Below are 16,585 nucleotides of genomic sequence, written 5' to 3'. Positions count from 1 at the left end.
AGAGGTGTGTGCGTGTGTGTGTGTTAGTGTGCATGCATGTGCGTATCTGTGTATATAATATGTGTGTGTGTGCTCATGAGCGCGTGCCAACCTGTGGTTGGACACACATCCTGTCCTCATGATAAACCTGTGACAGCTGTCATCCTGCAAGTCATACAAGTGCACAGACACAGACACACACTCACTACTGCATCACTGCTCTGCTGCAAATGTGATGAGGTCTCAGCAGGCCTTGGTTCAGGGTATTGGGTCATTTACACAAATCTCCTTAACTGTCTAGCTGTGGAATAAATGTCTATCTGGATAACTGAATGGTCTGTCTGTCAGTGCCTGCCCTGCCTGCCTGCCTGCCTGCCTGTTTGTCTCTCTGTCTGACTGACTGCATGAATGACTCAGTGACCTATATGAATGCATTAGAATGAATTAATAAATAAGGGATTTCTATGCTTCATTATCAATCCTTATGCGCCTATAGTTTGGGACAGTGCACGCCTTATTTTACATTTCAGATGTTGAACAGCAGCTTGTGTCAATGTATTTTGACACATGCATTTCTAATAAGACAGAAAATGAAAAGCGTGTATTGTCCTTAACCCTCACTCTTTGTTTTGTGGGGAAAAAAAAGCTCAGTCTATCTTAAAATTAATTTCAAGCCACTTATTTTGTTTCATCCTGTTCTTGTTTTCTACCTGATACAGTTTGTACCAACATTTTGCCAATTTTAATTTGTTTCCTTTTCTGTTTGTTTAAGTCTAGTTATTTTTGTCTGCTTGTTCCTGTTATTTATGTGCCCCTATTAGCCTCTGTGGCTTTCCTGTCTCTACTCAGTGCACTCTGTTCCGTCCATTTTCTGATATTCTTTGCTAATGTTCCTATTCATTTCTATTGGTTATCATATGTTGCTTGATGTGAGTCTTGGACCACAGTTATTCTCTTTACCCTATCTGTGGGTGGAGTCTGGCTTGGTCCCTGCCTTATCTCTGTCATCTGTACATGCATCCCCTAAGGCAGTAATGCCTGGATGAGCCTAAAGGATGTGCATGTATACCTGACAGCATTTGTCTACACTCTTACGAAGGATGTGTCTTTTTCAGCTTATCAATGAGTGCAGTTTAAGGACAACACACATCTGTCTTGTCTAAATAACAATACCAGCATGTGATGTGTCTAATAAATTAGATCATCCCAAACTGCACTCAGTGGTATGTAGGAAAATACACATCTTCTGTAAGAGTGTCTTATATACAGTATTGCCTCTTATTTGTATAACTATAAATTATACAGGTATAATTTATACCACTTTTATGGTTGGACTTGTATACTCTCAGAAAAAAAAGGTTCCACATTGTATCTTTTATCACTGGGACAGTGGATGGGCTCAAATTGCTTTTGATAAATACATTTCAAACTGTTAAGATAAGTTTCCCCTGTTTTACAAGGATAAGGATTGGGTATAAAAGAGCATTTCAATTTAGGTACAGTCCTATTTAATAACTTGCCATACTGTACCACCAATGTCCCAGTGACACAACAAGGTCCAATGTAGTATGTTTTTTCTCCGTGAGTGTATCTGTATAAATTATATGTGTATAATTTATGCCATGTGCACAGCGCAATCCATGTGTCTTTATCTGTTATATAGTAATCAATACTATTATCAATTATACTATCAGATGTGATCAACAAATAAAAAAATAGGCAAATCTATTATCACATCTGGTCTATATGGTTTTAAATTAATTGAGGGTTAATTGACAGACTGACTAAACCAGCCAATTGGGAAATTGTGGAATCTAAAGTTCCTTGGTAGCGATTGGAGGAGATGAGAGCGGAGCTCTGTAATTGGAGAAAAGGAAACAACGCCTTGTTATTAGAGGAGAGGACAACAGATCTGAGTGTGACAGGAACCTCACCTAAATCCCACCCCTGATCCTATCTGGCTAAAATAAAACAACACCATTTTCCAAAGTCTACTGCCTTAATTCTACAATGATCAGAAATGCTCATTATATTATGAGATAAATTCTATATTTACTTCATATCTGAAGTGTGAGAGCTTTGTGTTTTCACAATATGGTTTGCTAATATGAAAGTCATCAATTTCTAAGCTGCAAAATAACACTGACTTAAGAGAACAGAGTGTACCTGTAATATACTAAAATTAAGGTTAAGTTTAAAAAAATCACTTTATAGAGGGAGAGAAGTGAGGAGTTGGGCTGGCTGACCTTTAATCTACTCGGGTGGTTGAAAAATTCTGTTAGGTTTTTTGAGAATTACATATTAATTGGTAGAAAAAATGAATCTGTATATTTTTTAAGTGACCCACCCCATTTTACAGATCTGTACAAATCAATAATTTATACAAAAGCAAGAAAATTAATTTAAAAAAAAAAAGTCCGCCCCTCAGTCCCTCCTCCTCTCCCTAACCCGGGTTTTCTATTTGTCACTCTGATTTGATTGACAGCTGAGGACACATGTGGGGGCACTGTGAGGGGCGGCAGTGGGGTGGTGACCAGTCCCGGTTACCCCGGCAACTATGGTAACCAGGCCGACTGTACTTGGATCGTATTGGCCGAACCTGGAGACACCATCTCTGTCATCTTTACAGACTTCCAGACGGAGGAGAAGTATGACTACCTGGAAGTGGAGGGATCTGAACCACCAACCATTTGGTGAGTCACTTTATTCTTTAAAATAAATTATGTTTTTTTTTTAGACAAATATTCTGCTTTTTTGCATTAACACTTAGGCAGTGGTGTTTTTTGAAGATCACTGGTACAGGGTATGATGTTCTGCTTTGGAAACCATGTCCTGTGCAGTCTTACACCATGATTTGCATGTGGTAGACTCATGAACTGAAACGCTAACCAGCTCCAACAGGTCCTTTAAGCCTGGAGCGGTTATGGGCATCTTTTTTACCTCATTGAGCAAGTCAGAGTCCCTCTAACTCACACTTCCTATCTTGTTTCACTGATTGCACTCAAGGTTAGCTAACTGCTAACAGTTTGTTCAACAAACGCAGTAAATGTTTGAATGATCTATTCAATATGGACACGATACATTGATTTGTGTGCTAGTAGTTAAATAGACAGTCTTTATTCATAATTGTAACTTGAAGAAGATTTGACCATATTTTAGAACTATTTATATAGACATGGAGATAATTCCAAATGATCCACCTACTTTTTCTTGCCAGTCAGTAATGTCCCAGTCATTATGTTGGGTGTAAAATGTGGAATTGTGGGGGTGGCAGAGCTGTCCGTTTATCTCTGTCAGATTCAGAACTTTGTTTTAAAACCATTTCTGAATTGCAGTGAAGGATGAGTCACAGTTCAGTATTAAATTGCAGAAGGGTACAGGACATATTTCCAGGTGTAAGAGGCATACAATTAGATGGATTGTGAAAATGAAAAATATGTACATATCAAACAACCAAATCTGATAGTAAATTTTAGTCTGGGTGGTGTGAGGCGAATACCCATTATTCCATGACACAAAGGCAGGTTGGTTAAAGTTGATATACTGAAGCAAATGTTGAGCAGTAGAGCATCACAGATCCCACTGTCTATGGCAAGACACGGTGTGGTCAACAGTATAACAGATGTACGACATTGTACCTCGTTGCGACATATGTCAGTATTCCCAGTCCATACTTTTAAATAAGGTGAGCTGGTATTTCTGCAAAGATGGTGCAGTCATGAAGTCTCTGAGTTTATGGTACAATTTAACCACATTGGAGTACAGTAATAAACAGAACAGGTAATAAAAATAAGTTAGAACTCAAGTATGAACAGGTAATAAAAAGAAAATGTTATTACAGATATAAAGTACAGATCTTGAAGTATAGCAGTTTTCCAAAAAATAAATAAAATCTTGAAGTATAATGTGTGTGTGTGTATGTTGTATTTATCCATATGTGGGGACTATGCTTATATGCAGTGTATCAGCATTGACCTCATATATTAGAGAAATTAACTGAGCCATACTAGATATGCTTTAATAGCTCTCCATAGTTTTGTATTATTATCTCATGTGTTTTTCGATGGTTCACTTATAACAATATTTTATAGCTCTGTCTGTTAGCAAATTAGGATATTGATCAGCCATTAGTGTTGCTGTATCCATTTTTAATCTAGTTATAGGATATTTGTGTGAGTGCGTGTGTGTAATTGATATAATTGATGTGGTATAATGGACGGGCAACTGTTTATAGTAAATTGATGCTCACTTATATTCTCTAATATCTCTTATTGGTAACTGCTCATGCTCTGCTAGTCACATAAAATGGTCACATTTTACCACATTGACATATTGGGACCACTGTGACATATGTTGCAACCACCTCAAAGAGGCACTCTGCTACATTGTGCTAGTGACTAGGAGAAATATGTAGCATGCCACACGGATCCAGCAATCATGTCTTTATTCTCATTTAGAAAATTGTCATTTTCTTGTTCTTCTAAAATGCCATTTCTAACTATTTGAAAAAATACTGGATATTAGCATTTTGCACTTCAGACATATATTAAATGAATGCAAAAAAATATGATTAATCAAATGCGGACTAATAAGAAGGATAAAAAAGGAACATATTTTTGATTAATTTTATTTTGCTTTGTTTTTTACATTTAACACTGTCCTGAGTTTACAAGGAAGATCTTCATTTAATATGTTCATTTAGCCACACTTCCTCTAAGGACATACATTAATAATTAGAAAAAGAAATAATTGTACATTTTTAATGTAATTCCTCTATCTTGGATCTAGTTTTCATTTTGAACTTGAGGCAAAAACAATGCTTTACAGCTGAGAAGAGCCGCCTTCGTTGGGGTATTTACGACCAATATTTATTGCTCACATTGTTGGCCTTTTGGGATAATCTGCTGGTGACTGGCAGTGATTTAGTCTGACTGGTGACACATGTAATGTATGGCTGTGAACTCCTGAGTCCCATACACCATACTGAGGTCAGTGTGTTGATGTTTCTCATACCACAGGTCTTTGCCAGCAGCCATGCTGATAATATGGTCATAGTTTAGTATTGAGAGGAGAGCAGACATTTACAGCCTGGAGCAAAAGACCTGCCCTGAAGTTTTCAATAACATGGCACTGACGGAAAATATTTAAAGCGTTTTTGGGGCTCCTTGTTTTTTGACAGCAGTAGGAGTTGAAACACAACACAGTATAGTTAAATTATATGTAAATAAATTCTAGCAATTTACCCAAAAGCATAGTATTTCAAAAAACACTTGGAGAAAAAGTTAAAAACAAATGACGTACATACACAATTTGTGTCTGACTTTGCATCCATGTTCACAAACGTATTGTTCCTCTTGGTGATGCACACAGTAATTGAAGTAAATTTAAGCAAGTGGCTTTAACAGCTTCCCACATGGGAAGACAACAAAGCACTCCTGTGGATAAGAGTATCCTGATCATCAGAGATGTCAGGAAAAGTCATCAAAAGACTTGTTTAAGATGATGCAATGCTCAGAAGAGCGTTGCAGAAAGCACAGCTCTTTAAGTGTTTCAGTGCTACACTGCAAAAGTCCAGGCATGGTTCTTTTCCTGTCAAGCATGAAGATGAAACAACACTTAGTAATAATATCAACAAAACTGAACCCCTAAGGTGTGGGTAAATGCTCCCTAGGATGAAATATCCAATTTCTTTAGAGACAACCTGATGACAGGGCCAGAAGTTATTAACAGCCTGATCCCATACACTGTTTGATGCTGTAAATGTTACAGGAGGCTATTGGTGTCATAATTATCTGGAGAATGTTTTCTTGACATGAACTAGGCTGCCTTAAACCCTGCACAACCAATTTAGCATTGATTAAATACCAGAGTACTCCCAGGCATCATTGCCATCCAGGTGCTTCCCCTCATGGCTGCAATATGCTTTTTTTTCCGGCAGGTTAAAGCACCATATCTGAGGCCATGTGTCATCTCCAAATGGCTCCAGGGAAATAAGAGTGATGTTAGTTTACTCCAGTGTCCTAAACAGTCCTCATATGTCATCTTTGTAGGAAACTTTTGGAAAGGGGCTGAATGGTGTATTTCCTTAATAAATGTTCTGCAGAATGTGTGCTGGAAAATCAGTAGGGACTTAGAATGGACCAAGGTCTCTGGGTCTTAAAGAATTCAGTCTGTTCTGGAGTAGGAAAGAATATTACTTGCTGCTCCTGGTGTTTGGATGCTGATGATATAGTACAGTTTGTGTTTGGCTTCTGTATTTATACACATTGACACAGCAGAAAATATGTATGGTTGGATTGAGAGCTGAAATGAAAATCATCACTGGCATTTTTGACATTGATCAAGTAAAAATACCAAATATATGCAGGCAATAGATTTTTAAATGTGAGGATTTGTAGCTTTTACTTTGTTTCATATTCTTCATATTTTGTACCAATCTAGCATTGTTATTCCTTGTGGATCAAGTCACAAATAACTTTAAGCTTAGAAACTTGTGATGAATCTACTCAATACATACCTGTTTGGCCCAATCACAAAGTCCTCCTGTTTGAAGCCCCGTCTCCTGTTGAAAGAACTGCCTATCTTTAAAAGAGGTATTCTTCTCCTTTTACAGCTCTGGGAGAATAACAAATGGAATTGATTTCCAAAAAATGGAGATCAGGCACAAATGCTTGCATTTATATGTGTGTTTGTGTCTGTATGCATGTCCTATCTATGCAAGTGTGTCACATTGCTGTACAGTCATGTAGGTAGCATGTGTGTTCTGCGTATCTACAGAAGCATCAGTAAATATTTGTCCTCTTTGTCCTCATAAAAACTTCTGAAGCTTAATATTGACAACAAGTCACTCTGTAAACAATAGTGTTTCTATCCACCTTCACTGTAAACAGCAATTTATCTGTCTTATCTGTCTACTGATGATTATGGAAAGGATAAAGTGGTTGAGCCGGTAGCATACTAAACACTTTAAGTTAGAACTATATAGTACATGTCAGCAATTTCAGAAACAAGGGGACTCTGTGTAATTGGGCCTATCTTACTTTGGTACAAAAGCACATTGAAGCCTTTAATTTGAGAGGTAGAGTTCAAAGGAACACTCTTTTGAGGTGATCTTGACGACAGACTTGCACCGATGTCAGTGCCATTAGCACTATTAGCACCCAGCACACAGGAAATCATGCCCAGCTGTTCTGTTTCAACTGGCAGTAATTTGTTTTCAGCTGCTGAATCTATGAATGATTTACAATTTCTGTGTAAAATGTTTCTTTGAATCTTATACTGTATATTGATATACAGTATCTGTTCCTACTGTAGCTGAAATCTGTTTCTGTCTATCCCTCTGGATCTTGAGGATCATCCTTATTGTTATTGGTTTTGCATTTTATGCACACTTTATTAGCAATTCTAATCTTGGCCTTTGATTGTAGTTCACCAGCTTTAGTGCATTTTTAGTGCATTTTTTGTGATGTTCCTATTTAATGTTTAATGGTAAATTCCAAAATGGAAAAAGTGGAGGACAGATAATGTTCAGAACATTACCTGCCAACTTAGTAATGTATTGGAGGATGAATTTGCTAATGAGAGAGTCTTAGAGAAGTTCCAAGACTCATAATTTCCACACAGCATTATAGTCTCTTTTAGAGTGTGCAAATGAGATCTTTATTTATTGTGGGTACAATAAATACTCACACAATCCAAAATCAACTAAAAGCTGCTTTAATGATAAGCTCGCACTCTAATATCAATTAACCTTCTTGACAATATAAAGTGTTTACACAAATCTCAATTGGCTGGAAAATACACAAAGTTAGGCAACCACATCACTTTTTATTTCATTTTTTTCCAAAGTTCTTAACATTTAGCATGAACAATGTTCTGAAAGTCTTGTTCACCTTAAATGCCTTCCAGAGCAGTCTTTCTGAAAACTAGGCCATGGTGCCTGATTCCTTAGCAATTGCCGCACCAAGTGCTAATGTACTAATTTCCATTGGCAATTTGGGATGAAGCTAATAGCTAAACTGCTAATTTCCTACTACAATTAGCAGAGAAAGCTAATGGCTGAATTGTTAATATATCAGTGTGTAGAAGAATTTGTTATGTGTTTGTTAGTTTGCTGCAGGGCTGACAACAGCAGTCTCCACACCAATAACACACACACACACAGATATGACATACATCTATTTTTACACACGCACATACACCATCACTCCCTATCGACACATTCACAAACAGGCACACTCTTTCACACCCTACTCTTCACACACAGACAATGGTGCGTCATCAGTATGCGAAGAGGGGTGTTTGTGCCTATGAGAGTAGTATATCGCTGTGAGCTACACAAACATGCATAAGTTTTATATTTTGTTATCTCAGAATCAGTTGTCCTTGGAACCAAGTAGAGCATCTTAAATAGAATGGTTTTTCTTTATCTTTTTGTCTGTCTTGTCCCTGTCTTTCTGTATCCCTGTTCATTTGTCTGTCTCTGTCTCTCTGTGTCTTACAAGCCTCTTGATATGACTTCAGGAAATCACTATTACATTCATGGCAATGGTGATCAAAGACTGTCATATTGCAAATCTCCAGTTTGTCTAGAATTTGTTTGTTAGAGGCAGTGGAAATACATTTTGTCAGGCTTGGGCTAGAGTGGAAGCCCTATCACTGAGTACCTGCAGTCATATCATTGTAGGGGGAGTTGGTTTAGCAATTAATTCCACCCAGATGCCACAGCATGATGCAGATATTCACATAGATACATTGTAAAATACTTGTTGTTTGAACAGCAAAGGGCACATGGCATCATCTGTTTCAAATGATTAAATCTCTTCTCTCACAACCCTCTTCAAGAGCTCTTCTATTGCTTTACAATAGAAATATGTGAAGTGTCTCTTTGACTTGTGAGAAAATGGGAAAATTTCAATACTGCATGTTCTGTTTGGCAGAGACAGACCCATGAGATGTTAAAGTTGGATTGTATAAGATGTGAAAGATTTAGCAACATCTAGTGGTGGGTTTGCAGACTGCAACCTTCTGAGCACCTCCTCAGATCTTCCACATTTTCAGGCACAAAGGAGGGTACAGTGGCCATCACTTTTAAAACAAAAAGTGATTCCCAATCTAGAATCAGTGATTGGTTTGTTTAATTTAGGCTACTGTAGAAATATGGCCATGCAATATGGCTGTCTCCGTGAAGGGAGACCCGCTCACTATTTGGATTTAAAAAGTTCATTCTGATATTCAAGAATTATAAGGTTTGGTATTTTACAGTGATTACACACTGGCAATATATTTATGAGGCCTATATTCCATTACTGCTAATAGATCACTTTAAATATCCACAAATCCTTAAATGAAAATAAAAATTAAAAAGTATTGTTCTTTTTTTATTTGCTGTTCTGGTGTTTTTTTTTGTTTGTTTGTTTTTTGTTTTTTTACAATGAAATGTAATTATACTTTTATATGCACATTTTCCATTATATTGCACTTTTTGACAACTAAGAATAAATCTCTAAATTTGTATGATTTTTATGTTAATGAAAGGAGAAAGCTTTTTACTGCACATGGACACACACAGGCATGATCATTAAAGTAAAATGAAAACCATGTGTTTATGAAGGCCCTATGCATCTAATCCCGATATTTAGCCTTATTTACACTAGTCACATTCCTGAGGAGACATGACTTTGTATGGAACATTTTGTTTTTGAACTGATTTTTTTTCTTACCAAAGTAACAAAAATAGCTTCTGTTCTACCGGGTTTACAGACATCAGTGTGACATGTATGGCCAACCTTTGATACAGAATGAGTCCAGGTTAGTCCCACAGATACAAACCCAATTTCTCCCACATCATCAATCAAAATTTACTCATTCTGTGCAGTGTTGAATTTGGGCTGTTTTTTCACTTGGCCCAGCTTTGTGCTTCTTACTCTGTACAAATATCACAACACATGACATTTGTGTGTGAGTTTGCATGAAAGAGTTGAATGTGAAGCATTTTCTAGGTGCTCTGCACAGAGCTTTGGCATTTGTTTGAGATATGCAAAATAGAGAAAGAGTTTCAGTATGAGGGTACTTGTGTCTGTGCGAGTGTGTGATGTTATGCTTGCCGAGTGCTAATCAATGCTGCTGGCAGAGAGGATGATGGGATAGCAGCACCATTCCAAATAGGAAATAAAGCAGTGACCTTGAACACAAACAGATATCCTTTTTCTTCTGTTTCTCATATACACAACAAACACACATATGACATACATTTCAATTATGTTTCTAGTGATACGTGGAAACAAAAGTCAGGGACTAGCCTGGTTCCACATATCTGAATCAAAGTCCATATCCTTGCTTTGTCTGGCTTTTCAAATAGCTCTTATGTTGCTATTTACCATGACTGATAAACGCACTTGCAGTCAGAGCTTTTGTGGCCAGGATTTAACTTCACTATGTGGTGTTCTAAATCACTACCAGCACTATAAAGTTAAAAACGGAGTGGGTATAGGCTAATGTGCCAAGAAATTCATCTGCCTTCATTGGTTTAAAGTCAACTGGCATTGTTTCATGAAGAAATAAATGTATTGGCCACATTTACCTCAAGGGCACACACAAAGCTTTGTGGCAATAAAAAACTTGAAACTACCAGATTGAGCCAGTACTTGGTGTAGATCAGGGCATCTTCAGCAGTGTCAAAACTGCTCATCATATTTTAATCTGCATATGGTAAAAACAAGCAATGTATATACTCATGAGCCTTCTTCCTAGGACAAATGAGTTTTATATATTAGCAGTAAAATAGTTATTTGAGTATCTTGATAATTTTGTTGATCATTGGACTATGCTTATAGCTGGGGTGTGCTATTTTTAACGCACCAGTGTTTTCTAAAGCTACAGATAGCTAATCTGCAAAATTGACATATTACTCACCAGGTTAAGTAAGTGCTGGTACCATACCAGTTTACTCCTGCTGACAGCCTTTCATATTTATCAGCAGGACACAAGGATCAACTTAAAAGCCTTGATGATCTATCGATACTCACATTTTTAAGTTTATTTAGATCATGTTAAACATGGCAGTTTTTTATAGCATTGTTCTGGCAATGTATAGCCAGAATTGTTGTCTCAGAGTTAGCGGTGGTCTTCATCATAATAGGGCTAATACCTCACACAGAGAAATGTATTTTTTATTCTTCCTAAAATGAACTGCAGCAAATCACATCAACCAGTTATCACAGAGTCAGAAATGACTCTGGAGAATCCATTACTAGCCATATTCATAAGCCTAACAACTTTCTTAGAGCAAGAGCTTGTAAACAAGTTCATGATGCAGACTATTTTCCTGTGGCTTTATTTGCAGCACTGGGGCTTAGAAGTTATGCCAATGACCTTCACACCATTTCTCTGGGGGCATCAATTTTTAAATCCAATTTCTGGTGGCCCAAAGAATAATTTTGTCCTACAAGGCTATTGTCTAGGCATGTCTAAGCAAATTTACCCCTAATATTAACCCACGGCCTTGATAACTTTTGAAACAATTTACTGGAATCTTTTGGGACCCCACCTTCTTATTTGTGGTAGCCAATATAGCAGAGGAGAAAGGAGGAAAGGAGCGGATGGTGGAGAGAGGAGGAAAAATGAGGGGACAGCTAGAGAGGTGTCATGGTGTTTTAGGGAGACACTGTCAGGTCATGCAGAAGAAGACAAGGAAGGCAAAGAGACAGGAGACAAGACAGGAATGGGTAGAAAAGAGCAGTAGAAAGGGCAATTGGGGTGACAAGAGGAGCCAGGAGAGAAGACGTGGAGATGAGAGTGGTAAGAAGGTGAGTTAGGGAGGAGACCAAAGCAGAGGTGCAGAATTAGGGACAAAAGGGGGGAAGAAGATGAGAGTTGACAGGAGAAGGGGGGTGGAAAGATGCATGAGGAATGGAAGGACGGACACAGGAAGAGAAAGCAATCGGGGACACTCATAGGGGAGGAACGGGACACTGAGAGGGACTGGCAAAGGCAGAGAAGGACAGACTGAGACAGACAAGCACAAATAAACTTTATCTGGCAGTTTCTACCTTTACATAAAGCAAAACATGTTCCTGAGAATACTGCAATTACACTGAAGCCATGTAAACAAGTTTCTTTAACCCAGGTCACGTAGAGATTGATCGCTGTAGAATTAAATGTGTGGAGAACAGTGAAATGAGTTGCATTATAGAAAGATGGTTCAGAGATATAAACACCATAAGCCAAGTAAGCCTGTCCATCTGAGCTCCCCCATTCTGTGCAGCTCGACTAGTATATAAGAATGTCTATTTCAAAGTTGGCACTGATGTCTCGGGACAAACTGCATAACTGTTAGACAGGAGCTGTTGGAAAAGACAACCAAGGATACATTTGCATTTTAAGAGCAAGTTAACAAGTTGCTTATAGGAGCGAAGGCACATGACAATTAATTAAATCAACACATACTATGGAAGATTGCATTAAGATGGGTATATTGAGATAAATCCTCCTCTCCTATGCATGTAAACAGCTTAATCAAATTACTCTAGAATCAAAGTAAGGTTTATAATTAGATTAGTGTATGATAATTAGATTATGGTGTTTATGCAAACAAAGTCACGTTATACAAATTGACTCAGGATAAAAAGCCAAAATAGGTCACTTCTACACTAGGGCTTTGAGGCATCTTCAACTTTTGAACTTTATTGTACTGAGAACCATGGAAGAGCTGAATCCTGATTATCTTTGATGTATCTGATCTTTGTACCTGCATATTTTTTATTAGCCTTAATCCAAAAAGTGACTGTGAAATAGAGATTTTAAAACATGTCTCTCCGGTCAAAAAAATGGCTAATGTTCTTTTGATTAGGTCTCCACTGAAATGTTTTGGTAAAAATCCTTTAGACTGAAATATAAAATATCCACTGCATGGAGTTCTTTTGTGCATTTCTATCCAGTACCCTGAAAGCAAAGCATATTTTTGTACTTTTTTTTTTTTCATTATAATGTATAAAGGGCAGCATGGTGGCTGAGTGGTTAGCACTGTTGCCTCACAGCAAGAAGGTCGTGGGTTCGCATCCCGGCCTTTCTGTGTGGAGTTTGCATGTTCTCCCTGTGCTTGCGTGGGTTTACTCCGGGTACTCCGGTTTCCTCCCACAGTCCAAAAACATGCATGTCAGGTTGATTGGTGACTCTAAAATTGCCCATAGGAGTGAGTGTGAGTGTGTGAGGTTGTCTGTCTTTGTGTGTCTATATGTGGCCCTGCGACAGACTGGTGACCTGTCTAGGGTGTACCCCTGCCTTCCACCCGAGAGAGAGCTGGGATAGGCTCCAGCAGATCCCCGTGACCCTGAACAGGAAAAGCGGGTATAGAAGATGGATGGATGGATGGATTATAATGTATAATGCATTTTCATGTAGAGAGCATTGCCAAACATTAATTACAGTGAACACATGTCATCACTGCAGAGGCAGTGTTTTTTCAGGTCACTTTTGCTGCTCATTGGAACCTGATATTTACCATTCCCACAGCAAATAACCTTTCCAGGTGGTGTTAAGCCTAACTCAAGGGACCGGGGCAGCAGTTGAGCACCACTGGAGCATAATACCTGTACTATATATAGTTGGACCTGCCCACAGCAATCTAATTCTACCATCATAAATATGTTGTCATTATTTGCTGCCCTGACCCTAGTCTGTGTATATGTACATATACATCTTTGTTGTGTTTCCAACTACAGAAAGTATAGTTTATTGAATAGTTAGACACTGGTTCTGGTCACTTGGGTGCTGAAATTATAATGTAATGTAGTAATAATAACACCAGCTTCCTCTTCTAGTCTCTAGTCTCTCTCCCATTCTCTGTCTCTGCACTGATTACTGTGATTACACGCACACACACACACACACACACACATACAGGAAAATGCTTTGACAAGAGGCAGGGAGTTGCCCAGAATTGCAATGACTTGTGGGAAGAGGCAGAGCTCAAAGAAAGGCATGAGCACAGTCAGTGACATCCTGCAGAGCGAGCAGGATGAAGGGAAGATTGGAGAAATCCATGAGGAGAAAGGAAAAAGAGGCGGAGGGAAAGACATTGGGGAAGCAATAGTGACAAGTAATAGTTTTTATCTCTGTTATGGGATATTCACTGGTTTTGTCATCCACTTCCTCCATTTTCTGTCAAAGAAGCATAATCATTCTTCAATGAAGAGGTGCAGCACTTGCTTACATGCTGAGCCAAGTGTTAAATATCTAACACAGGTAGAAGGATGCAGAAATGACTGGTGCAATGGTAATTATTATTTTATTATATTATTATATAATAAATGTAAATTAACTTATCACTCTTTTACACAAGGTACTTTCCATTATAATAAACAGACTGCGTCTGCCTTGAAAACTAATTTTGGTAGATTAGATTTTATTTATTTATGTAGCATTAAAATTATCAGCTCTTTAAAGCATTTCTGTCACAGCTTTCATTTGCATTTACACCACGTTCATTGCATATTTTAGCCAAATGTATTTGAACATAAATGTTCTTATTCCAAAACCATGGGCAACCTCCACTGTTCTGGAAAACCTTTCCATAAGATTTTGAAACCTAGCTGCAGGGATTTGCTCCCATTCAACCACAAGAGCATTACTGAGGTCAGGCAATAATATGGTGAGATAAGGCCTGGCTCAATGTCAGCAGTACAGCTCATTGCCTAGGTGTTCAATAGACATGATGTCAGACTTTTTGCATGCAAGTTCTTCCACACCAAACTAAGAAAGCCCAGTGTAAACTAAAGTGCTTTTTCTAAATTGCTTTCATAAACTTTTAAGAAAACCTGTCATCCATCAGTGTACACTTTGCACTAATTAAATCTGTATTTGGAGTTAAGGAGCCTAACCCAACACATATAAAACCCAAAGTGTTTCTTAAAGGTGAATTGGACATTTTCAGTGCTCTCCAAGATTAAGGCCTTGCCTACAATTTATAAACTATCAATCTCAGTGTATTTTTTTTTTCCTAAAAAGCTTCGCCACTGGTGTTTTATGTCATTCCTCAGCTGTCTCCATGAACAAACCAGTCAACAAATTGCTGCTCTATGAGGAGGCAAGGAGGGGCAATGAGGAGGAGAGGACTTGAGATGAGATGAAGAGAGGGGAAGGAAGAGACAGTGCAGGGTCCTGTTGTGAACACTGACTACTCTCTGCCCACTAGAGATTGATGGAGAGTGACACAACGGGCATAGTCACATTTTTGCAATTACATACATACAAATGACAATCACATACACACACACATAGTGTATCTAAATATGCACTCACAAATACACATTCATACACACACAGTTCTCTGTCTTTGTATGCTGATTGACGACAGCTCTGCCTAGACTGTATTCAACCCAACACTCCTGCAGCGTTCATGCTCATGCATGTGTGCGTGCAAGTGCGTGAATGAGCATTCCCTCTTTCTGTGCATGTTCATGTGTGTGTTTGCAGGTGTATATGTGTGGTGGTTCCCACCTGTCTTAATTAGAGTAGGCTATTAAGACAGATTGCCTGATTAAGTAGCATTCCCCTACTGTCTAATGAATAGCCACACACAATCATGCACACAAGCAGACACACAGACATACCACATGCACACACACGTGACCACTGACGACACATTACTGCATGTGTGTAAAGTCAGTCACGATACTGCAGGTAGAAACTGTTCATCTCTTTACATGTACAGTCTCTCAAGCCAAATACGAAGCGGCCAGTGTCATTCCCATCTGCATGTTCTGTGCAAGATGTCACTTGTGAGGTTAAAATGTCTCCAGCCAAATATGAGTTCAGTTCAATAGCTTGTTTAAGAGTGGGACTGCACAGAAACAATATACCTTAATGATAGTTTTTGCATTTGCTGCTAAAAACTTATTCTTTTAAAACACATTTTTGATGCAGGAATTTAGAGTTAAAGTGTAATGCTGTATAAGAGAAGGAATAATGCATCTAAAGGAGGAGCTGAACCGGTACACTCTAAGCAAATTGTTTATAATTTTCATACATTCTCAGGCTGTGTATGACTGTAATTTCCAAGCAATTTGAAGCTGTTAAATGTGCGAGTGGTGCTGTCAGAATCTCAGGATTGCATCTTGACTATCTACATGTCACACTATAACAACACAGGTGGCAGGAAAGGGTGTCTGAAGCATTGTTTCTGAGTTGGTGCTGTGTTAAAACTTGACTTCATTGTTCATACTTAGATTATATTTTAAAAAATGAATGAAAACTTGCTTAGAGCTTGTAATTTTGAATCTTATATCGTGGTGAGCTGAAAATGGCATCGCTTGGTTTACATTTGCTGCAGATTTTTAATGTTTTTTTTTTCTGTAGACAAGTACAGTTATGAAAATCATGAACTGCTACCATTTTCCGACAAATGTACAAAAGTGGAGAGCTTAATGTTTCCTGCCTCGTGTTCAACATGGCCAAACCTTTAAATGTTTTTTTTCGTTATATTGATAAATCATCCACACTAAAATTAGCTCAATAGCAATACTTTTTGTGTTCTGTGATTATTTTATTGTTATTATTTTGTGATTATTCTGCTGAAATGCTTAAATGAATAATTAACAACATAACA

At 38.0% G+C, this 16,585-nt stretch overlaps 1 protein-coding gene across 1 annotated transcript in view; it reads left to right on the top strand.

Moving 5' to 3' along the window:
• The window catches only part of LOC113126194 (CUB and sushi domain-containing protein 3-like), a 274,111-nt gene that overhangs the window by 133,598 nt on the left and 123,928 nt on the right, over positions 1 to 16,585 (top strand). Inside the window, exon 5 of the mRNA XM_026300093.1 lies at positions 2,465 to 2,672. Coding sequence (XP_026155878.1) covers positions 2,465 to 2,672 — 208 coding nt within the window. The remainder of the gene's footprint in view (positions 1 to 2,464; positions 2,673 to 16,585) is intronic.

This window comes from Mastacembelus armatus, chromosome 11 (genome assembly GCF_900324485.2).
Source record: "Mastacembelus armatus chromosome 11, fMasArm1.2, whole genome shotgun sequence".
NCBI lineage: Eukaryota > Metazoa > Chordata > Actinopteri > Synbranchiformes > Mastacembelidae > Mastacembelus > Mastacembelus armatus.
This window is presented reverse-complemented; position numbering and strand designations above follow the sequence as displayed.